Source organism: Chroicocephalus ridibundus, chromosome 4 (genome assembly GCF_963924245.1).
Source record: "Chroicocephalus ridibundus chromosome 4, bChrRid1.1, whole genome shotgun sequence".
Classification (NCBI taxonomy): Eukaryota; Metazoa; Chordata; class Aves; order Charadriiformes; family Laridae; genus Chroicocephalus; species Chroicocephalus ridibundus.
This window is the reverse complement of record NC_086287.1, coordinates 70970494-70996301: the sequence shown is the minus strand read 5'-3', so window position 1 is coordinate 70996301 and position 25808 is coordinate 70970494. Positions and strand designations below refer to the sequence as shown.

The window sequence follows — 25808 nt, the reverse complement described above, 5'->3', positions numbered from 1 at the left end:
GGTGGGGAAATGGTGTGAGGTACCCAGCTGGGGAGGAGCGGGGATGGAGTTCAGGGCTTCAAATCCTCTCGTGCAGCAGTTTGTGTTCCAAGTTGGAGCCTGGGGCAATAAAACCGCAGTAAAGCCTGGCTGGAGGCCAGCACCGGCCCCTTGATTTCACCTGAGTCATCCTGGGTCCTTTCTAGTAAAACCTGTGATCGGAAACCGAATGATGGATGTGCAGCGTGTTACTGCTGCCGGCTTGATTTTTATTTCTTTTCCCCCACCCTTTTTTTTTTTTTTAACTGTCTTGTCTTGGTTAAATGCAGTTCTTGTGCCAGGAGGAGAGGGAGGAAAGCCAGTGAGTCATGCTCCGCGCCCCATCCCTCCCACAGCTCCTTCCTCTCCTTATCTCCCCCTGGCAATTTACCATTTCCTCTGCTCGAGGGGGGACAATTTGTCCCTGCTGCCTTACAGACAGATTGGGTGTGACAAGAGAGGACTTTGCTGCGTCCCTTAGCATCTGGGCCATTCATTTCGGTGGCAATCCAGAAAATATTTGTTACCATGCTCATGGTTGGGGTGGTGGGTGATGGAGCGTACACCCTATGCTCAGCTGAACCTTGAGACTCAGTTTCTAACTCATAAAATCCCAGAATAGCTTCGGCCGGAGGGGACCTCTCTTCTAAACCATCCACTCCGACATTTATTTGTTCACCAGCATCTGAACCCTACGCGGGGCTGGGGCAGAAAGGGCTGTTGGCAAAAATGAGCTGCGGTCTGACTCCCACATTTGCCCCAAAAGTGCGTGTTTGGAGGATGCTGAGACCAGTGGCAGGGGCAACATCCTAGCCAGGTCCCTGCAGAACTCCCAAAATATTTAGTCTTGGGCGCATTTCCAGAGCCACAGCTGGGAATGAAAACATCGGGGCACATGAGCCCACCAGCAGGAAGGTGTCTGCAGAGCTCGTAGGTTTGAAGGGACCAAGGTTTTTGGTGCAGTTCTGGTCCAATTGATCTCATTGATGCTTATGAATATCTAAAGGGCGGGTGGCAAGAGGATGGGGCCAGACTCTTCTTGGTGCCCAGCGACAGGACAAGGGGCAACGGGCACAGACTGGAACACGGGAAATTCCATCTCAACATGAGGAAAAACTTCTTTCCTTTGAGGATGCCAGAGCACTAGAAGAGGCTGCCCAGAGTAGCTGTGGAGTCTCCTGCTCTGGAGACGTTCCAAACCCGCCTGGACAGTTCCTGTCCCACCTGCTCTGGGTGGCCCTGCTCTGACAGGGGGTTGGACGAGATGATCTCCAGAGGTCCCTCCCAACCCCTGCCAATCTGGGATTCTGTGACTCTGTGAAGTGACAGGATGAGGAGTAGTGGTTTTAAAGTGAAAGAGGGGAGATTTAGATTAAATACAAGGAAGAAATTCTTGGCTGTGAGGGTGGTGAGCCCCTGGCCCAGGTTGCCCAGAGAAGCTGCGGCTGCCCCATCCCTGGAGGTGTTCAAGGCCAGGCTGGACGGGGTTTGGAGCAACCTGGGCTGGTGGGAGGTGTCTCTGCCCAGGGCAAGGGGTTGGAAGTGGATGATCTTTAAGGTCCCTTCCAACCCAAACCATCCGTGACTCTATGAAGCATCTGGGATCGTCGTGGAGGAGGATAAATCCACGCGTGGGATCTTTCCGTCCTGCTGCCGGTAACCCGAAGCACCCCGGCACGGTTATGGCAGCGTTCCAGCAGCACCGGGGAGCTCCCGAGCGGGATGCCCCGGCCTCACCCCGCCGGGAGCAGGCCGAGCTCCGGCGGCCCGAGCGGACGAAGGGCAGACGGGGACGGAGGGGACCCGCCATCGCCGCGGCGGGCTGAGACTGGCTGGCTCGCCACACCGCGGGTGACGTAGCGGCGGCGACGGCCAATGGCGGCGGCGCGGGCGGTATAAAGCGGGCGGCTGAGGCGGCGGCGAGCTGAAGCGGCAGGGCTGAGGCTGCGCGCGGCTCCGGCAGCGGCGCTGAGGGCGGCGGCGCTGAGGGCGGCGGCGGGCTCCGCCACAGCGCGCTGCCCGCTCGGCGTCGGGCCGGCCGGGCCCTACCGGGGCCCATGGAGGCGGCTCGGAGCTGTAACGGGTACGCGCGGCAGGAGAGGCCACCGCCGCCCTCCGCCTCCCCGTCGGTGGGCGCCGAGAAGCCGCGCGTCCCCCCTGGCGGCGGCGGTGGTAGCGGGGAGGGCTGGCGGGGCGAGCGGCCCCGCAGCGAGGAGGACAACGAGCTGAGCCTGCCCAGCCTGGCGGCCGCCTACACCACCATCCTGCGCTCTCTGGGCGAGGATCCCGAGCGGCAGGGGCTGCTGAAGACACCCTGGAGGGCGGCCACCGCCATGCAGTTCTTCACCAAAGGCTACCAGGAAACCATCTCGGGTAGGGAGCGGCTGCCCCGGGGCGGGAGGGCGGCTGTCACCCCGGGGAGGGCGCCGGGCCGGGGGTGGCGGGGCTGGAGCCTTTGGCACCAGCCCTGGTTCCGATTTTATTTCTTAAAATGGCCTTTGCTACTGCCCTGCCACCGTACCTTCCCTCTGATGCCCCTTGGCAGTAAGTCATCAGCAGTATGTGCCAAAAACACCTGTACCTTGGGATCTCTCTCTTCCCTCCTTCCCCCAGTTTATTTATTTAAAACTCCGTACTGTTAAAGTTCATGTTCTGTCATAAACTTCTGTGGACAGAGCAAGTGCTTTTGCTTTCCCTCTTCTGGTGTAAACTTTTAAAGCTCTGCCATAGAAACTTGTTGATCATACCTTCCTCCGTCCCCAGCCGAGCTTGGCTGTGTTCAGAAGGGGTGGGAACGTTTACTTCTATTAGCAGACAGAGGTGGCTTGAATTTCCTGGGTAAAGGTCCCGTTCTGATGATGGGTTTATCAGGTGAGGTTTTTCAAAGGTGGGAATGAAACTTGAGGAAGTGAGGTAAAGAGAAAGGAGGAGGTCAGGGAGATCCCTGCCCTGTCTCAGGGTCCCAGCGGCAAACATGGGTGTAGGGAGGTACCCCGGATTCCTATCCCTGCAAACATGGGTGTACAGAAGTACCCCGGGTTTGCATCCTTGCCCCAGGTGAGTGTCTTATCTGCTTGCTGGCTGCAGGCCCTCCCTGAGGGCAGGAGGAGAGGAGCTGGGTGGGATTTGTTCTCCTTATCACCAGCAGCTCCAAAGTTGTCTCTTGGTTCCAGTGCAGGGTAAATCCTGCTTGAAAACTTAGTTTTTACATCAATTTTCATCTCCTCAGCTTTTCCACTAAGGACTGTACTGGGTACAAACACTAAAAAAGGGCTTGGGAATTCCCCCTTCTGCTACCTCTTACAGTAAAAGGCAAGTTCCTCTTAGCGCATAGCTATGCAAACACTGTCAGCAAGGACCTTTGAATGGGAATCAGGAAGGAGCTGATGGGGTTATGCTCTCTGGAGTGCAGCACTGGTGTACTGAGTGCCCCAGAACTGCATCAGGGTGTTGGCAGCTGAATGAAACATCTGAACTGTGCTGATGGCTGGCCTTGGGGAGCTTCTGCTAACACGTCAGAGTCCTTTTCGTAAGTGCACTGTGCTTCAACTTAAAGGCTGCCTTTTGTGCTTAGTTTCTTTTTTGCTTCTCAACTGTTGGCTTTTCTGAAATCAGACTGCACATAACTTTCAGCATTAACTTATTCATGGCCAGCTTATACTCACGTGCCAATGTCATATCTGGGTTTCCCCCAGGAACAGCATTTCTGCCTTGATCTTTGTTTTGCCTTTCTGAACAAACCAGGTTTTTAGGTTCACATCTGGAAATAGGCTCTGGGCTGCAGTGGCCACCCTCTTTCCCCTCTTCCTTTAGTCCAGCTGCATGGTGTGTTTTGAGATGAGGTTTCATAGGGTCTTGCAGAATAATCTTTTGTCTGCTGGGGATAACTTTCCTCATTTGGGGATTGTATTTACTACTGTAAAACATGGGAGGTCTCTCATCCTGCCACTCTCTAGCAGAAGGATTTTTTAGTGATAGTTTCTGAGCATGAATTTCTGTGCTGAACCTGGATGAGGTGGCTGCTCATCTTAAGTCCTCTCTTATCTTGCTGTCAGCTTTGTGGGCAGAGCCACACATTCCCTTAAGGTTTTTTAATAGCTTTTTTCCTCCTCCAGCATGGATTCTCTGGGACCCAAATAGTCTGTCCCAACCTCTCACATACATTTCATTAAGTAGAGTAGTTCTGGATAGTCCTCTCCCCTGAATACCCATACCTGGGGGAGAGCTGTATTTTATCCAAGAGCAGAAAGTGTCACTGCTGGGTGCTGTATTCTTGGACTGCTTTTTTCTTTACTTTCTAGCAAATAAAATGAAGCTGTGGTCTTAACATCCCTTCCTCTGTCAGGTGGGGGATCCTTTTACTTTCCAGCTACTCATCTCATCTTAAGCTATACATAGCTTTCAGTCTTCCCACTCTTACTAGCCAAAGAGAAGGAAGAGCTGTAGATAAAGGCTAAGTCCACAGCAGCTAGCAAAACAACTAGTGGATGCGCAGTTGGTTGGGAGAGTTGATATGGAAGTAACTTCCACTCAGGAGAGTTTTAAATGCATCATGAAACCTAGAGACAATAACTAAAATATTTGGGAACAAGGCTGGCTGTGGGACTGCAGCTCCTGCTGTTTGCCTCTGCTGCAGCATCCTGATGGGCTGTTCACTTGGTTCTACTAATACAATAGTCAGACTATGAACAAGTCCAGGAACTGGCTTGTAAAATCAAAAAAAAAAAAAAAAAAACCCACAAAAAACCCAAATCCAAACAAAAAGCAGCCCTGACTTGTTTTCTGAGATTTATTTTGCAGCTTATTCATCTCCTTATGTAGAACTATCTGGATAGGCAGGGGTTAAAGCAGCGATTTGTGGGATGTGTGTTCAAGTTTACGTCCCAACAGGCAGAAGATAAGAGACCGTTATAATAACTGTAAGTCCCATCTTCTCATAATAGGTTTCTCAAGTAGAAAGCTCTGTAGTGGTGGTTGTACAAACACGGGGGTGGAAACAAGGTGTGTTGCAACAGGCACCTGTCTTTAGCTGGCCCCAGCTGAGCTCACAACCCTTGCCAGTATGTGGAAATGTTGCCAGGCTGTGCATCCAGAAGAGTGACAAAGACAAACCAAGATAGTAAATGTTAGTACAGCTACAGGCTTTAAAATCAGCCTTATGAGTTTGTCTGCTTGAGTACCTGCCTTGGGTAGGCAGGAGAAAAAGCAATTCATTATGATGGCATTTTAATTTTCCATACAGGAACACAAAATATTATGTAATGGATATATTCACAAGTTATGAAATATAGTGGAGGCTGGAGACTGTAAAGTTGCAAAGTACACTGCGGGAGATCTTCAGTGTTTAAAGTGCTTGACTCAATCCTGACTTGCTGTAAGTGAGAACATGGGGGTTATGTGGTTGGTCACGAAACTAAGCTGCCTTGAGTGCTGCCCACCCCTCTCAGAGGTTGGTGATTAGAGTGGTGCCTTGCTCTTAATTGTCACTGCACGTCTTTGAGTGCAGTCAGGTTGCTGGAAGATTTTTTTGGTATGGTGAGGGATGATGGCCTCACCTGCCCTTCAGCAGTCTGTCCTCTGTGGTGGCATTGGAGGAGAAGGCAGCTAAGTGGCATGAGTTTGGTTTAAGGAACCCTGATTCCTTTGGTTTTAAGGAATGCTTTTGGAAACTGCAGTTTCAACAGTCAGCAGTTAGGTATTGTTTTTTTGTTTTGAACCCTGATTGATAATTCACCCTTAAGAACAAACTGTTTTCTTGATCTTTTTAGTTACTATGTATCAGAGAACATACACATTTAGCACATAATTAAATATGCTGGACATCTGATCTCCTTTCTGGGTGTTGTCACTTTGCTTCCATGACACCTGATTGTATTTGTATTTTTGTACTTCCCATAGCTTAAATTTATAGTGTTGTAAGGAAGATTACATCTAAATTCTGTCCCTTCTCTTTATTTAGATTTATGTGAGTAACAGAGAAGCAGATTCTGCTTTCCAGCTTCCACTGGGTGTGTATTTCCTAGCTCATTTTCAACAGTGTAGAGAAACAGTGTTCCTGCTTTACCTTTTATTCGTCTTTGCTATCTGTGTTCTGCAGCTGGTCACTATTGTATGTCAGAGCCATTAGTAGAGTTTACTTGCTACATGTCTAAATCTGGCTCTTGCTGTTCTTTCTAGATTATGTCTTTTTTCCTATTAATCCTGGCTTTAGTGAAGACCTCACTCTTTCTTTGACAAAACATATTCAAATGTGGTGATCTCACTTCTATAGTACTAGTCATTAGACTTTCACTGGAGGAGCAGGAGTGCCTCCAGTGATTTAAAATAAAATCCATTTGGGGACCAGATTAAAAACTTGGGCATCTGTGAAGACTAAGAGCCATTACAACAGAAACCTCTTAATGTATTGGTAAGGGTGGCAGAGCAGACAGGATACCCAAAGTTTTACTCCTCAATTTCATGCAGTGCTTCTGCACGAGCATACAAGAACAGGTTTTCTTTTCCATGGTCAGATCTTCATACTTCTGAGAGTAAATTATATTACAAAATAGTAACCTGTTCTCTTGGTTAATAAAGGTGAACTGGACTGTTGATAGCAGTTGGCCTTTAGTTTTCTTATAGTTGGTTCAGGTGACTGGCTGCCACACAAAAAGACTAAATCTTGAGAGATCTGCCCTTCCTCTAGTAAAGGCGTAATGTCACACTCGAGGTGCTGGCTGTGAGACTATATAAATACTGTGAAGCACAAGTGTGTGCAAATGTGGTAAATGAGTGAATACATGCAAAATACAAGACTGCAGACAGTAGTAACTTGTAACTCAAGCTGAGGGCTTAAGAATTGATCTTGCTGAGAAAAGCTAACTGGTAAGTTACAGAAATGGCAAGTGTCAATGATGTTAATTTCAAAAGACAAATCGTAAAAGAGTTGTTTCTGATTGTGTAATCCTGTAGGAAACATTAGGCACAGGGCTGAGCAAGCTGTCTGCATCTGCTGTAGGAAGTTAACTTGCCTTCATCATCTGTAAGCACTCATAAGCAAAATGGCATGTTCATTAACCAGTGTTGTTGCTGGTAATGGTGATAAGTTGTTACACGAATAAAAGCTGGAAGACTTTCCTGGTAGGTATGTTAGCTTTCAAGCATGTTGGCAGGTTCAGCTGTCCTTTTAGCATGTTTAATAGGGAAATGAAAATCAGAAATCCTGGGAGAGGATAACTTTGCTTTCTGAACCTCTGTGGTTTGAAAGGCTGCATGTATGCTTTATTTGCCTGGAAACTAAGTGACTCTACTGTGCAGTTTTTATTTTAAAGCAAATAACAATTAGTTCTGTCTCATACAGTGGATTAACACCTGCTGAACTGTGTGTATGTTGCTTTTCCACTCTCATTAGTTTATGTGCTTTTCCTATGGTGAAGGGTGAAAAAACGCAACCTTAATACTCTTTTTCTTCATCATCTTGTCTGTGTGAATTTGGTATTTTGACAGATGACAACAATGGTGTAAGCCCATAGATTTTTCCAAGCCTACTCAGTTTGCTGTGGATGAGAGGTGCTAAGCATCACTACGTAAAAATAGACAGGCAGTGCCTTAAACAAACAAGGCTGTTTGATCAGCAGCGCTGCCCTTTGCTAAGGGCTGGTGAGTTACTTCATCCTTTCCTGGAAACAAGGTACTGCTAGTTCTCTTGCTTCTCACAGATGCAATAACTCATAGATGTTAATAACTTAAAAATAAGCATTATTGTGGCATGGCCATGGTTTGTTTCTTGTGAACCAGAGGGTTGGAGAGACAGGGCTGTTCAGAGTAAGGTTCTTAGGGATTTCTTTCCTCAACCCTCCTCCCAACCCAATCAGTGAACCTGCTGAAACAGGTACTCAATGCAGTGAAAGTAGGACTGGAGGACTTCCCAGGATGATCTCACCTGACTGTTAATGCTCAAGTACTACCAGATTTGCTAAGCTTGTTTGGGGTTTTGTTAGGAATTTATTAAATGTCTTTAACCTCTTGGATCTTAACTATTAAAGGCTTTTGATCTCTTCATGTTGCTTTTCCAAAGTGGTGTTTCATCTCCTCTGATTTTCTTTTGTTTCAATTTCAGAAAAAAGTGTGGATGGGGGGAGGACTTTCAGCACCCTCTATGACATGAGACATTGAAATGGTTATTGAAATCCTGATACATTTTAATGAGCATCTCCATCACCCTGCTTTCCTTCATATTAATAAACCTCCTGGCAGAGGACAACTTCTGGAACCTAATCTTAGCTTCGTCTGAGAGCCTGCAATAACTGATCTCTTATGAATAGACTTTAGTTTCTCTCTGCAATGTGGAAAGTGTTGCATAGGAAAACAAACAAATCTGTACAAATGATGGCCAGAAGTAGTTGAATAGCAATAATGCTTTTCCTTCGTCTTTGCTTCTATGAAATGGGCCTTAAATTACACATCTTGTTCACCTCTCTTCTGGTAGCTAAGGAATTAAGCTTTGCTTCTGAAGCAAATGTTCCTCTCTGAAGTTGAATGTCTGTTTCTAGTCCTTTGGTGTTGAAATCTGAAATATTAGTCATAAACTTGTAAATTCCTTTGTCTGAGATTTCTCTTGGTTCCTGTTAGGCAAGGAAACCACAGAGTGCTCATTTAATTTTCTCTGCAGCTTTTGGGCTCTATTGCCTTTTTAGATAGTAATGTGGCATCTTAGGCTGTGTCTCTTTCTATAGTTCTTCAAGACTTCTTGAAGCAAGTGGCATACACAGACACACCCCCCCTTTCTTAGCAATCTGAAGTCACTAAGTTTCTGCAGCAGTACAAACTCTTTTTATATGAATGAGTGTTTTTTTTTGTAGCCTGATTCTCTTTTCTGAATGCATAATAAATTCCTGGTACCTTTTTAATACTGAAAGGCTGCAATAATTTTCTTGTTTCTTGTCTGGAATATTTTCTCTAAGTACAGTTAACCTGTAGTGTCATTACATGAATAAATATAAAATTTCAGTTTTGACTCTACATCTTACTGCTTACCCAGCAGCAACTGAAAGGTTTTTAAAGCAATTTCCTTCCAGATTTAATTCTGACCCTCTAGTCAATTGGCTTCCCTACCACACATTCAGTTGTTAGCTCATGGCTTCTGCTCTGTCAATTACATCTGTCCTAAGATAAGGAGGAACTTCTTCCTGAGAAAGGCAGTCAAAGGTCTTAATGAATGGTTAGCCTTCAGTCTCTGTGTCACGGCACTGCTATTCTGGAGTATCCTCCAAACAGTGACCTGTTCTTAGTTCATGCAAAGGTCCTCTGCCCTTGGTCTTGGTCTGGGTCTAACTCAGTCTGTGTTCCTGGGAGAGCAGAAGGTACCTGACCTCAGCCTGGATTTTAGTTTGTCCAAGCTAATGGACATTGATACGGTGTGACTTGTCCCACCACAATCACAGGACACTTGCCACCCTTAGCCTGAATCTATTCTTACAATGGCATCAGCTGCTGGCTGCGACTTGTGGGACCCGTGGGTCACCATGGAGAGCACTGGGGCTGTCAGTGAGGACAGTCTGGAGCTGTGTAATGGATATCATGGGAACCATGTGCCTCATGTCTCTGCCATGACATATGAGCTCAGGGAACAGTATCTGGGAATCTCTGAGGCTGCCTTCATCCTGTTGATACTGAACAATCCTGTCTGACTCTCTAAAGCGGAGCAGTGAGACAACACCACAGGGAAGTACTTTATCTCATAGGGAGAACAACCTACATTGCTTCAGTCATCTGTCTCACAGGCATTGTAAAAATGAGACATCTGAAGTACTGTGAAGCTGATGCAGTGCTGATCTGCAGAGTGCTACCATCCTTCATTCCTTTCACCTACTGAGCCAGCTGCTGGGTGGGCTATAGCTTCCTTGGTTGCCAGAGATGCTTTTGCTTTCCTGTGTCACATTAAAGCCATGCAAATAGTTTCTATAGTAACAGGTCTTTTTGCTTAGCTCTGACGCAAAATCCTGAAAGGCCTTTCTCATTCTGTCTTCATCCAATTCTGATTTTTTGCTTTTATCAACTCTTTTTGAATATAAAGGGGAAATTTAATTCTGCTCTGTTCCAGGAGTTAACTTGCACCAGAGGTGACTGCTCAGTTTTAACAGTCTGCTGAAGTTTCTACAACAGGACTTGAACTCTCAGCTGAAGGAAGAATCAGTTGGAATAATCTATAGAGTGCCCCAACTGTAGATAAAATGTTTGTTCCTATTCCCTGTATATCTTAATTTGAATCTTAGCTTTTTCATTAACATGATTTGTCTAGGCTTAAAGACTCGAGCAGTAAATTCCCTTAGCTTTTCTGGGGTGGTGGAGAATGAAAAGATGTTACTTGCAGTCTCCTTTGGCATATAGACAGACCTTGGTGGCAGCACTTGAGCACAGCTGTTACTGAGAAAAGCAGAGTGAGGGGAGGTATGATTCTGGGAGACCAAGGGAGGATGTATGAACATGCCTGTCTTCTTGCTAGCAGAGGAGATGCTAGTCTTGTGCTTCTGATGTGGATGGTTACGTAGGTGGTACTTGGAGGGAATAAAAGTTGCTTTATTTGAGAGGAAGAATTTCCTTTTTGTATTGAGGAAAAGTAACCTGTTGAGAAGGGGCCCATCTGAGCTGCAGGTGCTTTGCTTTCTCAGGAAACCAAGATGGCAATATTTACTTCTAGCCCTCCTTCCCTCTGAAAGCCCTGTTGACTTCTCTGCTTTTGTTTTGAAGATCCTGGTGCTGAAGGAGGGAAGGGATGGAAAAGATGCAGTTGCACTGGAAGGGCGGGTGGGTATTTTAGAGCTGAGAGATGCAGCCAATGTCACAGCCACATTGCTCTGTACGATCTGGGACAGGTCTGGGGAGGGACAACATGACTTCTAGATCTTGCCCTGGGTAGCAAGAGTAAATGTGTTGGGGCCTCCAAATGAGGAAACCAAAATCAAGCTAGTGAAGCAGACAGCATGTCCTAGTAGGTAGAATGAAAGCACAGGAAAAGAGGAATGAATTTTTCCGCAGCTTTGCTTCTGGGACAAAAATATGATTTTTAAAAATAATTTATTTTAAATAATTTAAGTAATGTATTTAATATAATTAATAATAATTAATTTTTTTTTTAATCTGAGGCCCTGTTTCCCCTTCTGTCCTTTCAGCTCTGATAAGTTCTCCAGAACACGTGCTGCAGGCTGAGCTTGTTGGGGACCTGTTTGATGCTGTAGCAAATTGAATGACTTTAAAAAAAAAAAAAAAAAAAAAAAAAAGGCAGAGAAACTTAGAATTTAGATAAAATGGTATCGCTTCCCTGCACAAAGTGTTGGAGTCTCTGCCAAATGAGTCTCTCCTGTGTAATTATGGAAAACAAGTGCTGCAGTGGGATGTAGCACATCATCTTCTTGCAGTGACTCTTACCTAACCCTTGTGAACACAAGGCTTGGATTTTGAAGAGGTACAGGGATAGGCAGGGTTCAAGCTATGCTTGTTTTCAGGAGAACAGACTTGTCAAGTGTGGGCAGGAGGGACTGGAGCAGGATAGAGGTGACTGGCATGCTCTCTGAACACCATGTCCATTTACTCGGGTAGTGGCCTTCAGTCTCATGTTTTTGTTTTATCCTGTGTCCCTGTATCATCTGTCAGTCGGGAAGGGGTTATTGGAGGGGCTAATGCTAAGCTGTTTTTTTCCTTTATGTTCTCTGGCCCTCCTCAAGGAGTATCTGATGCTGACTTAAAATCAGCACTCCGTGCTGCAGAGGTTATGCTGCTGAGCAGGTATCATCTGTGACCTGGCTGCAACTTGCTGCTAATATTAAATAAATCTAAGATGCAAAATTGGCAAGACCTGTATAAACGAGAAGCGTGAAGCATCCCACAGCTCTGGTTGTGTTCTTGATGCACCATTCTGTTTGCTTACACACCTCAAACTCCCTTGGCTGAGAGGGGGCATTACCAAAACTGCTGTTGCTCTGGGCTGTAGCCTAAGAGGGAATATGAAAGAAGGCTGGATGACCTTTGTGTTGCTGTTTGATTGCTTTAGCCATGGGAGGGATGTATTTTGTTCCCCAAGTTGCCTGTATAGTACTTCACAAGCTACTTAACCTTCTTCCCCCTCCAGCTTTATAATAGGGCTAACAGCTGTCTCTGTGATACAACACAGCTCTTCAGCATTCCAGTAATAGACTTATGTTCCTTAGATGAAGTTTGTAAAGATCTATTAATATATGTTTTATACATGAATACATGTGTATATGCATATACATACACATATATGAGACTTCACAGTTGAAGTACCGTCTGTTGAGGCTTTGGCCTTATGCTGCGTCACACACTACCATGGCTTAATGAGAATGTGGCCATTTTTGGTTGTTCTGAACGGTCTGCTTTGCAAGTGCGCTGACGTAAATCCATATCTAACATCGGTCTCTGATACGCCCCTGGCAAGGCTGGTATGAGCCAAGCTGGTGGTGTAATAACAGCAGCAGTCACTCTGGAGATGCTTTGTGGATCTGTTTGGATTTTGTTTTAATAATGCTGGGCATAGTAGCAGGTTTTGTGAAACCACTGTTTGCCTTTCTGCTGTAGAAATGGCATGTCTGCAGAGTGCTGCGGGAGGGAGCTAAGAACCCAGGTGGTTGCTCTGTCTCTCCTTCCCCCTCCTCTGAGCCTGCTCCATTTCGGATTCTGGCTATTCCCGGATGAATTCGTGGTTATACAACTGCATGGGGCTCCCCATGTAATCAAAATCCTCTCCAGCAGTGTTTGGAGTAAACTAGACTCTGAAATTTGAAGAACAAAATTATGTACCTTTACAGAGTCTTTTCCTGGCCCCTTTTGTGCCCCCTACTCCTGCTCTCTGACCTGATCAAAAGCCTTCAGGGGTTCAGCGTCGCTCTCTTGCAGGTTGCCAGCCCTTCTCAGGAAAGAACGTGCGTCGCAGGCAGAACATCTTGTGCACAGTTTCCAGGGTTACCTGTGTAGTGCTGATAGCTAGCAGGAAATTAAAATGCTCCATGATGATGATACGTTATCGACAACAGATGGTGGCCATTAGGTGTACGTGCATGTCAGGGGAAGGCATAAAGGCAAGTAGAGCAGACACAACTATTAGATTTGTGTAATCACCACCGCAGGTGCTAAGCTCCACTGTGGATGAAGCAGGGTAGTCCCTGAGCACCCAGTTTCCCCCTCTGGCCATGGTGTATGTGCTCTGGTTCCTGGAAGTAATTCTGAGTAGTCAGCATGGCTTCAAGCTGACTTGTTTGCAGAGTTCCTCGTTCTGATTATCAGTCCTTCTGTACAGCTAGTTCTCCCTTGCTGTTCTCCCTCTCTCTTCTATACAGCTTTTCTCTCTTGTCTTTCAAAGGGCTCAGCCTCTTAACTTGAGAGTGGTCTGCTTTTAACTTCGCCAAGCATGGTCCAGCTGCTTGCAGTCTCTGTGATCTGCTGTAACCTGTGTCAGGATTGCTTGGGGACTTGTCAGGGGACTGCTAAATCTGGAAAATCAACTGGGGATCTGTTTTGCTGAGCTCTGAGACTAGCAAAGTGTCATGTTGTATGTTCCTTTTCTTACTGAGCTATCTCTTCTTCCTCTTATCTTTATGGTTTTCTCCACCTTAATTCTCGGTTAACTCTGAGGCGCAGAATTAGGACGGAGTATGCATATGCATGCCTGCTTTCAGTTCAGGGCAGCAAATCTCCCCTCGATCTGAGGGTACCGATCTGTCTTTTTGACTTTTCTGTATGCCTAAGCTGCTGGTGTGCTTCAGGATGAAATGAAAGAGTATCTTATGTGGGTGCAAAGCCTCCCTAAAGATAGCGATGCTGGTGTTGAAGTGTTTGAAGAAACCACTGTGACAGCTTAGCTTCTCTCAAACCTCAGGCTCAGCTTTGCTTGTGGTGTGTGGAAGCGCTAATAGAAGCCCACTTTGAGATTTGCTTTCCTGCCCAGCACTGGCTTTATCAGCTGTAATCTTAATTGCTCTTAAGATGCCAGTAATTCTGCAAAGACTGGACTTGTTCTAACCTGGGCTGAAACTGTTATTTGAATAAAACACTATAGACTAACATCTGGTGTAGCATGTAGGTAGACTGACATAGCCAGCACTGTGGCTGTTGTGTAATCATATGCAAACCAAAGTGTATTTGTGATGTTACTCCTTACTTGCCTCCCATATCTTAACTCTAAAAATCTGTAATTGAGAGCTATATTCTTGCTACAAGCTTTCTCAGATACTGGCTGGAAGAACCTTCCATGCTTGTGCATTTATTTTTTTAATACAAATGTTTAATTTCAGATGTTCTGAATGACGCCATCTTTGATGAAGATCATGATGAGATGGTAATTGTGAAGGACATAGACATGTTCTCATTGTGTGAGCATCACCTCGTTCCATTTGTTGGAAAGGTAACTGTTCCTCACAAAACAAATGTGGGAATACATGATAAAAGACCTAAAGTACATGTAAAAGACTCTGTAGCTGTAACTACAAAGCTTATAAAGCTATAAGTATTTACTGCTTATGGCTATGATTCTAGAAGTTAATCTTCAGAATACAAATAAGGAAGACCTCCTTAATGTGAGTTTTATTTGGATCTAAGCTCCTAAAATACAACGCTCACCCTTTCCTAGTCTAAATAATCTAATGGTTTCTGACATTTCATATCAAAGCTCTTCATGAAGCAGCAGCAAGCCTTGAGGGCAGACATCTTGATAAACCAGCTCACCCGGCATGCTGGCTCTGTCATGGATTTAGCTTCTGGCTTAGAGCTATCTAATGCACATTCATCTCAGGAACCCCCCTGTGAGTGAAACAAACTTCTAATTAGCGGCCCTGTCTTAAATAAGCAAGCCCAGTCAGGGAGGGGGTGGTCAAAATTGACTAGCAGGAGGCTCCTTAGGTTGGGACATCCATGAAAGGGGCTGGTGTTTCAGAGGGTGTTGAAATTGTGATACCAGCAACTTTAAAAAGAAAATCAAAATTCTCAAGTTGACTGCTGTAAACATGATGAAGAGTTCGGAGCAGGCAGTGCCTTCTGTGCATCTCAGCCCCTTTGCTCCCCTGTCAGTGCAGAAGGATGGAGCTTATTCTGATCCATCTGGTTTACCATAAAGTATTCACAAACCTGAGAGTAGCAAGTGCTTTTGTCTTCTGTAAAACTCAATCAGTACCACATATATTCCAAGTACACTATCTCCCCAAGATAAAATACCCAAACAGAAACCAGCTGTTTATTTGGTTGGGTCAACTCAATTTCATCTGCTTTATTTTCTTACTGTTAGTATTTTATACTGGAAAACAAGGTAACTTCTTTCTCTATGAAAGCTTTCTATTTCACCTGTTATTCTTGGTTGCACTTACTGTGTATATTCTCTTCGTTACTCCTGTGGCAATATATGCATTCTTTTTACGTCTAGCTGTTTAGCCTGTGTGGTTTGGAGCAATCTCCTCGCAAACACCGAATTGGTCCTGCTCGTATAAGGGTCTACTAAATGACTTGGTATGCCTCTAAATATTCTCAGACTAACCATTCTCCTGTTGGGTACATCAAACAGGCTGCAAATACTGACCAGTGGGTCTTGTATTTGCAGTTCTATCTTAAATGAAATTAAGACATTTGCAAAAATAGTCTGTGGGGAACAGGATTCAACGCTTATTTGTAAGTTATGTCTCTTACTTTGTCTGAAATGTCTCATGTCTTTTCAGGTGTCAGTGGGTTGATTACCCAACAGAAGTGATAGGAATGAGCAAGTTAGCCAGGTAATTAGGTGCTCTGTGGTACCTCTAACTGCAGGTACAGCAATACAGGATTCTGAGATGGGGCCTCTAGGCAAAGCGCTAAGACAGAATCCTACACTGACACTCCCCTACTGTATCCTGGCTAATTTTTCAAGTCTCTGGTATGGTGACACACATGCTGATTTATGATCAGTTATAACTGTAAACCCACTTGAATTCAGTAGCCTATGTAGCATTCTAAAAAACAGGAAGCTAAATAGCTTTCCCCTGCCTTTGTATCTGAGCATTTTTCTTCTCAAGAACTTATTCCACCTTAGTGCAACTACATGTTCAGTATGAATGTTCAGCAAATCCATACTCAAGCAGCATGGAAGTTGACTTAATCACAGAGTGATCTATGGTACTACCAAAACAGGAAGAAATATCAGTAAGTGCAGCCTGATTTTGGTGGCTAAGTAATTCTTGCCATCAGAACTTTACCTGGAAGTAAAGTACAGTCCCTCTCTCTCCCTAAATCCATTTTAAGTCTTGAAAGAAAAGCATGTTTATTTTAGAGGAACAGTGCTGTACTAAGCAAGACTGCTTTTTATACCCAAATGTAGTAGAACTCTGTAGCATTCCTGAGACTTGGAACGTAAGCCTTGGCTCTAGAGGAGCTGTGATTTTTCTCCCCCTCAGAAAACTTACTTATTCTTCACCAGGACACTGACCTCATCAGGCATTTACAGTCTCCGTTAGCTCCACAATTTTTCAGGCTTGCATGGTGGCATGTTCCTCCCACATGCTAAGACTCCTGGACTGTTCCAGAGTTAGTTCTGGGGCAAATGCACATCTCATTCTCTATGCATGAGTTTCACATGCATTTGGAAGGTGTGTTTGATTCTGTTAATGATTTATTCTCCTCTGTCTAGGTACATATTGGCTATCTTCCTAACAAGCAAGTACTTGGCCTCAGCAAGCTTGCTAGGTAAGTGTTAATGTAATGAAAGCGATGCTAATTTGTAAAAGGGATTCCAAGCTGTGCTAACTGTGCTAATCTTTCTAATCTGGTCCCCCTCTAAAGCTCAGCCCACTTTGTGTCCTGGATTTGGATTTAGACCAATCCGCAGCATTACGTTTTTCATGGAGAGGACAGATAAGTCTTAGAGCTCCATGTTAATTCACATCACAGCCGACTGTAGTAAACCCTAACACTTTTGTACGTTCATCCAAAGCATTGGTGTCTGCAGGGAGCACAGAGCAAGAACAATAGAGAATTTGGTCATGTGCTAAGGCAGGCTACCAAAACCAGTGGGGTTCTCTAGCTATTTGCTACTTGTGTGTATAATGACTGATAAGAACAAAAATCCCAAACTTCCAAACTGTAAATGAACACGTTTTCTAGATAGAAATTGAATCTAAAGATTTTATCTGTTAGCTGACTCTTCAGATGACTTTGACATTTCTTTCTTTCACTTGAGACCTGCTGAGAGCGCCGTGGGGTGGATTTTGTAGATAAGGTTCAGCCTAAGAAACAAAGCAATTATGATACACTTGAGGAATCCATTTGTTTATGTAAAATAGCCTTTTCCTCAGCAAGTGCCCTTGGATTAGTTGTTGCACTGAATCTTGTTATAAAGTGACGCTTTCTAGTTCTGGTGAGGAAGGGGATGGTAGATCCCTTCAATAAGCAGATTATTGGGGGCTGGAGCAGAAGGGTCTCCTTTGAGAAATTAAACTGAAAAATTGGCTGTAGTGCAGAAAGACCACATAGGTTTTGCTTATGCTTTCCCTGATATGTCTGTTATTCGTGCTGTAGTTCCAATAAGACTAATGAGAATTAGCCTTGTAAATCTGTATGCCCGCTGGGTTTTCTTAGCGGGTAAGAAATGCGTAGGATATGACACTGAAATGCTTTAAAGTCAGTTGGCTCTTTTCTGTGCTCTGCTTGCACAACAGTGAATTTGGTTTGGAATGGGAAGGCCCTTGGAGGTCACATCTTTGTTAACGTAACCTCATATTACAGGGAGAGCATCTTCATGTCTCCCAACAGTGCTTATAGGAGTAGACTTCGTTCTGATTAAATGGCTGAAACAGGCAGTTCAACATTTAAATTTTTTCCTACGTGTTTTCTGTGGCCGTACCTAACCGGTGCAATTGTAGGATGAGGTTCTGAGCTGATGGCACCGTAGTTGCTGGGCAAAAGACTTTGCCTTCTATAGTTGCTTATGCTTGTGTGTGTGGCAGTTCATGGCTTGCGTTGTGTGTTGGCTGGTACTCCTGTGGCTGGATCTTTTTAAGTGGTGAGGTGTTGGGTTTTTTTGAGTTGGATTTCTGAAGGCGAACATCCTTCCTGAGGAGACCGTCTTTAGCACTTGGTTTCATTTCTGCAGGGCTTGAATGCGGGATTAAGGATCACATTTGAAATGTGCCTCTGTTAGTTTGTGCTTGCTCTGTTCTCCAGTTACCTCTGAATTGCAGATGTAAAAAAGGAGCTTAAAACTGTGTCTGATTTTTATTTTTTTTAATACAAGTGGCAACATAGTGCTAGAAGGGTACAATTTTCCTACTATTTATTCTCAGTATAGAAACATGCATGAATAACCACAAGGCTTCCAGTGCTGGGCTTGAAAGGTTAAATCTTGCCTCTTTTTCAAGTTAGGGTAAAACTCCCATATACTGCAATAACCAAAAGATTAGATTCTTGTATAACAAAACGTTCTCAGTCCTCACTTGCCTTTGAGTGCTTACCATGAAGAGATCGGTGGGCCAAATAGTGCTTCCCTTTCGTGCCCTATATAATGCAACCAGTGTTCAAACAAAGATTTGTGAGGCTGTTGGTACTCTGGGCCTAATCTTTCATAATAGGATTAGTCTAATGTGGTGAGTTTCTGTTGTTGTGGATGACCTGTATTCAGTAAACAAACATCTTTCTTTGGACTTTAAGCTCAGGCTTGAAAGTGCTAATGCAAATAACTATTTTTACATAAACATGCTTATAGGACTTCTTATATGCAATACCAGTGTGAAAATATCTGAGCATCAGCTTGTTCCTTGTCCATATATTTGATCCAAATATTACATGGCTTTCTTTGGAATAGCTATAACACAGCCATTTCATTTCTGGAGGGGAGTTTCTGCATATAATTCACTCTCCAAAACAGCAGGCAAGTCTCATTGTCAAAATGTTTCTTGTAACTAATGCCTCAGGCTGCCAGCCAGTGTCTGGTTTTTGTCTAGTCTGACCAGATGAGTATTGAAGCTTTCTAAAGCAACTTCTTTACATGGCCACTTGACGTGTAATTAAGCATTTGAGGTTGGCATGAATAACCAATTGAGTTTCAGAGCAGTTATAAGACTTCTCTTAAATGTGAGGGTTTTAGTACTGTGGTTATAAATGATGGTAGTATCACTTTCATTGCCCTACAAATGGCTTAAATTTGAAGTCATGTTTGAGAGGAGCACTAAGGTGATCCCTGCACCAAAATGTGAAGGATGGTATGATACATGGGTGGAGAGTATCTGTTTTAAATAAAAACAATTCTGTCTCATTGTTCTTAGTTAAATTTGTGGTTAAATGCAAGAATCCAAACCATCTCTTGCTTAATTTCAATAACCTTCTGGGAATCCCAATATCTGAATTGTCCTTAAAACAGCATTTGGTTTATGTTGAAGCAAAAGGAGGTAATCTGACCTCAGTTCAAGGATGAGCTCTCAGGGAGCCTTTTGGCGTGGATTCCCTTGCAACTGTGTGATGCAGGTGGGTGGTGGTACAAGTAATTCAAAAGTAACAGACAACTGAAGAAGCTCTGAGGAGAAGTGGCAGGTTTACCCCAAAATAGTCTCTCGAGTCGCAAGTAGGGGGGAACCTGTCACTAAACACGGTGATGTGCTGAGGGAAGTCCTTGAGCAATGCCAGCTGGGGGCTGAGCACCAGCGTGATGTTGCATGGATGGCCAGGAAGGGCATGGATCAGTACAGTTGTCTTGTTTGACAGTGTCAAGTTAATTATGAAGATCAGACAATGGTCAGATAGGAATAAGTGTAACATTGTCTTTTTCCTTTCTCCTTTAGGATTGTGGAAATATACAGTAGAAGATTACAAGGTAAACAGCTGATTATTTGATTATTTCTTTTGTTGTGTGCACTCCTTTGCTAGCCAGCTCAGGGTACTGGTAATTGTAGGTGGACTACAGCTGTGCAAATTTTAGTGTGAAGAAAACCACTATGTTCTTGAACAGGAGTTTCTCATCTGTCATCTTAGCCCCTGTGTTTCCAGTGAGGGGCAAAACATGCCTGTGGAAACAGATGTAAGCAGTAACTAACTGAGAGGATAAATGTGCTACAAGATACTGCTGCCAGAAATAACTAAACTAGTTGGATGCTGCTGGAGATGGACTCTCCTACAGATCATTGAAGAGAGGCATTCAAGAATTCTTGTCTGAAGAGATGAAGGGAGAGCTGCCATATTAGGGACCGCCTGCCTGCTGCCCCCAAGAAGGGCAGGAAGCTGCAGGATCTGAGGCCTTGGGTTGGGCTCAGCCGCTCTCGTCCTCCTGCAGTTAAATTTGGCCTGTTCTTGGCAACAGAAGTCTTAGTGACCAGTCTGACACCTAATGGTTAGAGCTGCAGGAAGCAAAGCTTTGCAGGACAATAGGCTCTCTGAATTTCCTCATTTTTTATCTCTGTTTCCGTTCCTTAAAAAGAGAAATGGTATGTAGGGAATGAGAAGCGCAGCAGTAAAGCCAGATAACAAATATATAAAAACCGAAAGAAAATAGAGAAGCGAGAAAATCTAACTGCATAATAGGAAATGCAAGAGCTATTATAATAAATCACGATAATGCAATTCCTGCAAAGGTGTAGTGCAAAATGACTCCCAGTATAAACAAGCAAATAAAAGACCTGTTCCAGGATGCATAACATAAGGTAGGATTTGGTACTAATAAAACTTATTTAGGAAGAGCAGAGTTTGTGTGTTTGTGCAGAGTTTTGGTGCTGGCGGTGGGGAACAGGCACGCTTGGAGGTGAGGATGTGGTGTTACATGTGTGTGGCACGCAGATAGCGGCAGCACGTTAGTGCTGGTTGGATTTAACACTGCCTCTGAACTCCTTGTTGTTCTTTCAGTCCAGGAACGCCTTACCAAACAAATTGCAATAGCCATCACAGAAGCCTTACAGCCTGCTGGAGTTGGAGTGGTTATTGAGGCTACGTGAGTTACTTTGAGCTGTTCTGTGGTGGTGTATGGGCTGTGTGTGATTCCAGCTGTGTATAACTCCTGCTGTGCACTGCAGAGCTGTTTTGTGTGGTCTCTTTGCCTGCGGTAGCTGTGGCCATGCTTGTTTATGGGGCAGAGCACTGGCAGGCATGATCCTTGCCCGTTCAGCAAAATGGCTGGATGGGTTGGAGCCATGTAAAGTAGGGACTTATCCACTGCAGGGATGTGGCAACTGGCAGTGTGGTCAGCTCTCCCAGCTGCACTGGATCTGTGCTCTGCCTCAGTGCCCCTTCTACTTCCTCGAGTAGAGCAAAGCTTGGGTCTAGCAACAGGCATGTCCCTGGGATTGGCGTGCACCTTGGAAAGGTGGGATTTTCCTGGGATCTGAGGAGAGAAGGCAGTGCTCAGGGGCTGGGAGTTTGACTTTCTTTTCTGTAGAGGACAGCTGAGGTACTACTGACAGCTGTCCGTTCTGGACATGGGGGTTTTGTCACTTGCCCAGAACTTAACTTGACTGTGTAAGAAACATCTCTCTTCAGGGGATTACTTCTTTCTTTTGAGTATGGCTGATTTACTGACTCCCCTCTCATTTCTTCTAGGCATATGTGTATGGTAATGCGTGGGGTACAGAAAATGAACAGTAAAACAGTAACCAGCACAATGTTGGGGGTATTCCGGGAAGATCCAAAGACCCGTGAAGAATTCTTGACACTCATCAGGAGCTGAAACTGTGTTTATTCTCTAAATGCACCCTGGAGATTGTTCTGTCCAATGTCACTGTCTGTTCTTACTTGTTCCTACGTCTCACTTTTAAACTAAATTGTTGTGAATTGTTGTCATAGTTTTTGTGCAGTAAAAGACTTCTGATGGCAAATGAAAAAAGTCACGATGAGGTAGGCTTCTCCTGGACTCCCAATAATGTTCATGTCCTGGAATTACAAGCTATGAATAGGGGTTTGGAAATGTTTCTACAATGCAGAATATACTGCTGTTAGGAGAAAAGCGGGGCTTGGGAGTGAAATGGCTATTTATGAAATAGTTACGTTTATTAGAATAAATGTGGAGCAGCACAGGAAACAATTGAAAGGCTGTGGATCCTCCTAGGACCACTTAGGCTGCAAATACTGTGTACCTCTGATGAAAAGGATGGTCCTGAATTATCTCTGACTATATTTTGTTACAAGTCCTGCAGTGGCTGTTTCAATATCTGGATATGTATGTTTTACCCCTTTGGGATGTTACCTCTGGTGGTGTTTTATATCCTTGCTAGTATTAACCCTCCTTTTTTTTGTGTGGTGTCTTGTTTGTTTGAGAAATTTAAAACACATTTTTCCTAGCCTCTTAACATGCAGGGAATTAACTTCTAAATTATTTGGGGCACAATCTTATCTCAATATAAAGGGTTTTATGCACCTTTTGCTCTGTGCCTCAGAATGTCTGACCACTTTAATTGTCAGTTTCTTACTATTTTTAAGCAAACTTTAACAGTGGGGAGGGGAGGAAAAAAACACCAGAGTCTGTCTTGCAAAGTGCTACGCTATCCAAAGAGGTTTTTAATGATATTTATATCTTGAGCTTTCCTTCTTGGGTTTCCATGGGTTAGAATGAGAAGCTAAATCTAGTCTGATAATCTGAAAATGAAGATTTCGCTTCAAGTATTTCAAGATTTATATCTCATAAATGTTGGACCAAAGGTGAGCACTGAAATCCTGAACGCAGCACATTGTACCTCTCCTGCCTCATGGCAGGTCATTTTAGGGCAAAGTAACCTGAAATGACAACAACTTATTTCGTAAGAGTGATTGAGAAAAGCATTTCCAGGGCCATCAAAATGAATTAAACCACATTTTTCTGTGTATGTGGCAACTGCTGTATGTGGCAGTCTTGGTACAAAAAGCTTCAATCAGCTGGACTTGGCTGAACTTCTTATACTTTGTTACAATTTTAATGGGTGTTTTGTAACTCTTAATTGGGACAACATGAGGTGCAAATGAAAACCACCCTTCTCCAACTGGGCACAGGAGGCAAAAATTAAAAAATGAAATGTCAGCCAGGGTGTCAGATGACCACAATGCAGGTTCCCATGGCCATATTGACTTTGTGGAATACAAATCCAAGATGTTCCATACACTAACCTAAAAGGCAGTTCCTGGCCTAGCAAGCTCCATCTTACTGACATTCCTGTCTCTGTGTTGGAATCAAAATTAAAATCATGTCCAGTCAAATTTCCATTGGGCCTAAAGAACTTTCAAGAACAACAACCTCATGTGTTTAATTACACTAATTTTACCTTGACGACCTTTGCAGTGTTATTGGAAAAATATCCTCTATCCCAGATTCTGTAGAGCTATGTGCTATAGAAGTGGCTGTCTGCTAGCCCAAACAACTGTGTGTTGCACATGTATAAAAGGCACTAACTCTATGGCATTTGTTTTCCTTAAATGATTGAGAGCGGATATTGCCACTTCTCAGTTCAGTCTGTGTATCCAGCTGAAAAGCCTTAAATCTTTCTTGCCTGAAGTTCCGAGTAAAACTCTTTCTCTTTTTAGCTCAGCAACTGGAAGGAGAATTTGAGGACCAAAGGGGCACCCACTAAGACATCTGTTTCTCTTTGCTTGCTTTAGTTTGGAAATTAAATCTCTGTAAAACAGTCTTGCTCCTGCGGTAATGAAAAGTTGTGTTTTAACCACTTATCTCTATTCAGGATAAAGTTCACATTGCACCACCTCTGTTTTTTATTTCCGTGTGACCTGTAGTCCTTAAAACATACCTCTCTATATCTGTGGCCTTGGATTTTGTTCACATTTTTGTTATTGTAAGACTTGGTGCATTTTGGAACGTTAGTATTGTTCAAATACACAAGCTTTAACTACAACCGGTGTATATATATGTATAGTACATACAGCCTGCTCTTGTACCACATCAAAGTCCATTGTCTCTAAAACATTAAAGCACAGTATTATCCTTTGGAGTGGTAGCATCCTTGGTGACTTGGAGGTGATGGCATTGCCCAAGGAAGTGGCATAAGCTCCATTTCCTTGTGTGGGAGTTGTTTCTGTGCTAGTAGGTGCAGCTCTTCTGGGACAGTAGTCACCCATTTGTTGACTGAGGAGCAAAAAACCCCCCCAAGATTTGGTGTCACCTCCATCTTGCTGCTCCTCAGTGCTAGGGGAATCAGCATCAAGTCCATGGGGACAGGGAAAGTGGGAAGCTGCTCTGGAGTGGCTAGTGCATGCCTTGAGGTTCATGGGGGCTAATAGTCCTCTAATGTGCTTCGTAAGCCATTCTGCATGCCTCATTGCCCTTTATTGAGGAAATAGCTGACACCTGGCCAGGTGTGACAAGGGACTGTGAAGCTGAAGTCTTGGCTGGGTCACCCCACCGTGGCCCATGCATAGCAATGAGCTCAGCCTCTGCCTTCAGGGTGGGGAGGCTGTCTTGGGGACACTCCTGCTGTCCTCTTAGGATGCAGATATTTCTGAGATTTGGGGGGGGGGGAGATAAATTTACAGATCCCAGACTCCTGAGGAGTCTTACCTACCCCTCTGTGCCGACACACAAGATAAACCAGGCCAGGGTGGGGAAAAGGCAACTGGAGAAGTTCTTAGGCTGCAGGCAGGGAGGGGGAATCAGCATGACTTTGTGGGCAAATGCTGCGGCAGTCAGAAATGGAGAAGGAATAATGAATGACATCCCCCTCCAGCACTCCATGTTTGTTTTTTTTCCCAAATGGTCTGTCCTGTTTGGAAATATGCCTCCTGGGAAGCCCTAGAAGCGTTGTCAAGAATTGTCTTTGTCGTGAAGCGGAGTTACTTCTGTGTTTCCCACGGTTGTATATTAAAGCTGGTGATTGTGGTGGGAAATGGCCTGTTTGTCAAAACAGGCTCTTCTGCAAGAAATTTGCTATTCCCTGCCTTTTTTGGTTTTTTAGGTGTGGGATTGGGAGGGAGCCCCCCTGGTTTCGTGATCATGGGAAAAATCTGTTTTCATTGGAGTGAAAAAATATTCGGCTTGAATGTGTTTTCAGCTCAAAAACCCAGAAGGGTGAATCAAATCTGTACAAGAACCAAAAGCTGTTATTGAGGTGACATCCCCCCATCGCTCACTTACCACATCTCCCCAGGTCCCACTTGCTTTAGCACATGCTCTATTCATTTCCTGATACCCTCCAGTGGTACATGGTGCTTCTCAGTGTTTTGGTTTTCTCAAGAGTCCCCCATATAAGCAGCCTTTTTGTGTTTTTTTTCTGTCACTGTGGTTTTACTTTTGGGTGTCTCCCATCATCTCCTCCACACATGCTGTGGAGTGATTGGTCAGTGAGTCCCCATGCTGCCCCCATCCAGGTTCTTGGCACAGGCTCTTTGGTCCTCTCCCCTTGTGTTCCACTTCCAGGTACAGGTTTATACTTCAGTTCAGGCAACTTTTCACAGGTAGGAGCCTCGAGAGGTGACAAGTCCTGCTCATCTCATGATGTGAAGAAGTGGCCTTGGTTCCCTTGTGCTGTGGTGTGAATTCCCAACAGAGACCTGACTGGTGGGTCACTTGCTCTGCCAGCATATCCCAGCTGTCCCTGATGTGGGAGCTTGCTGGAGATGGGGATGCCTCTCCTGGAAAGCCTGGACAGAGATCTCCTGCCCAGCTGCACTGCTTGTGGCCAGACCTCACGTCATCTTCATGCTCCCAAGACCATGGTAGATACTTTTTTCTTCTCTGCTAAAAGGCGCAAGTCCTAAAACTTCTTCCTCGAAGCACCCTCTTGTGTACAAGATCCTGCTGGTGGTCATCAAGGTTGGTCAGGTAGGTGGTGAATAATGGCTGCTGCTGCCCAAAGAAATGAGAGCTGCCAGCCCAACCCAACCTGTCT

The 25808-nt window shown here is 44.5% G+C and overlaps 1 protein-coding gene across 1 annotated transcript; it reads left to right on the top strand.

Annotated features, from left to right (window-relative positions):
• Positions 1 to 1956: 1956 nt before the first annotated feature.
• GCH1 (GTP cyclohydrolase 1) lies at positions 1957 to 23931 on the top strand. Its single transcript, XM_063333894.1, has 6 exons — positions 1957 to 2391; positions 14304 to 14413; positions 16658 to 16713; positions 19800 to 19831; positions 20854 to 20938; positions 21544 to 23931. The coding sequence occupies exons 1-6, from the start codon at positions 2076 to 2078 to the stop codon at positions 21668 to 21670; spliced, it is 726 nt and encodes a 241-aa protein (XP_063189964.1). The 5' UTR covers positions 1957 to 2075; the 3' UTR covers positions 21671 to 23931.
• The last annotated feature ends 1877 nt before the right edge of the window (positions 23932 to 25808 follow it).

Bases quoted from the DNA above. Each gene is read 5' to 3' on its own strand.
- GCH1 (XM_063333894.1), top strand. From the start codon at position 2,076: ATGGAGGCGGCTCGGAGCTGTAACGGGTACGCGCGGCAGGAGAGGCCA. The intron at 16,714-19,799 runs GTAAGTGTTAAT...TTTCTCCTTTAG, and splicing joins GGCCTCAGCAAGCTTGCTAG to GATTGTGGAAATATACAGTA. The intron at 20,939-21,543 runs GTGAGTTACTTT...CATTTCTTCTAG, and splicing joins GGAGTGGTTATTGAGGCTAC to GCATATGTGTATGGTAATGC.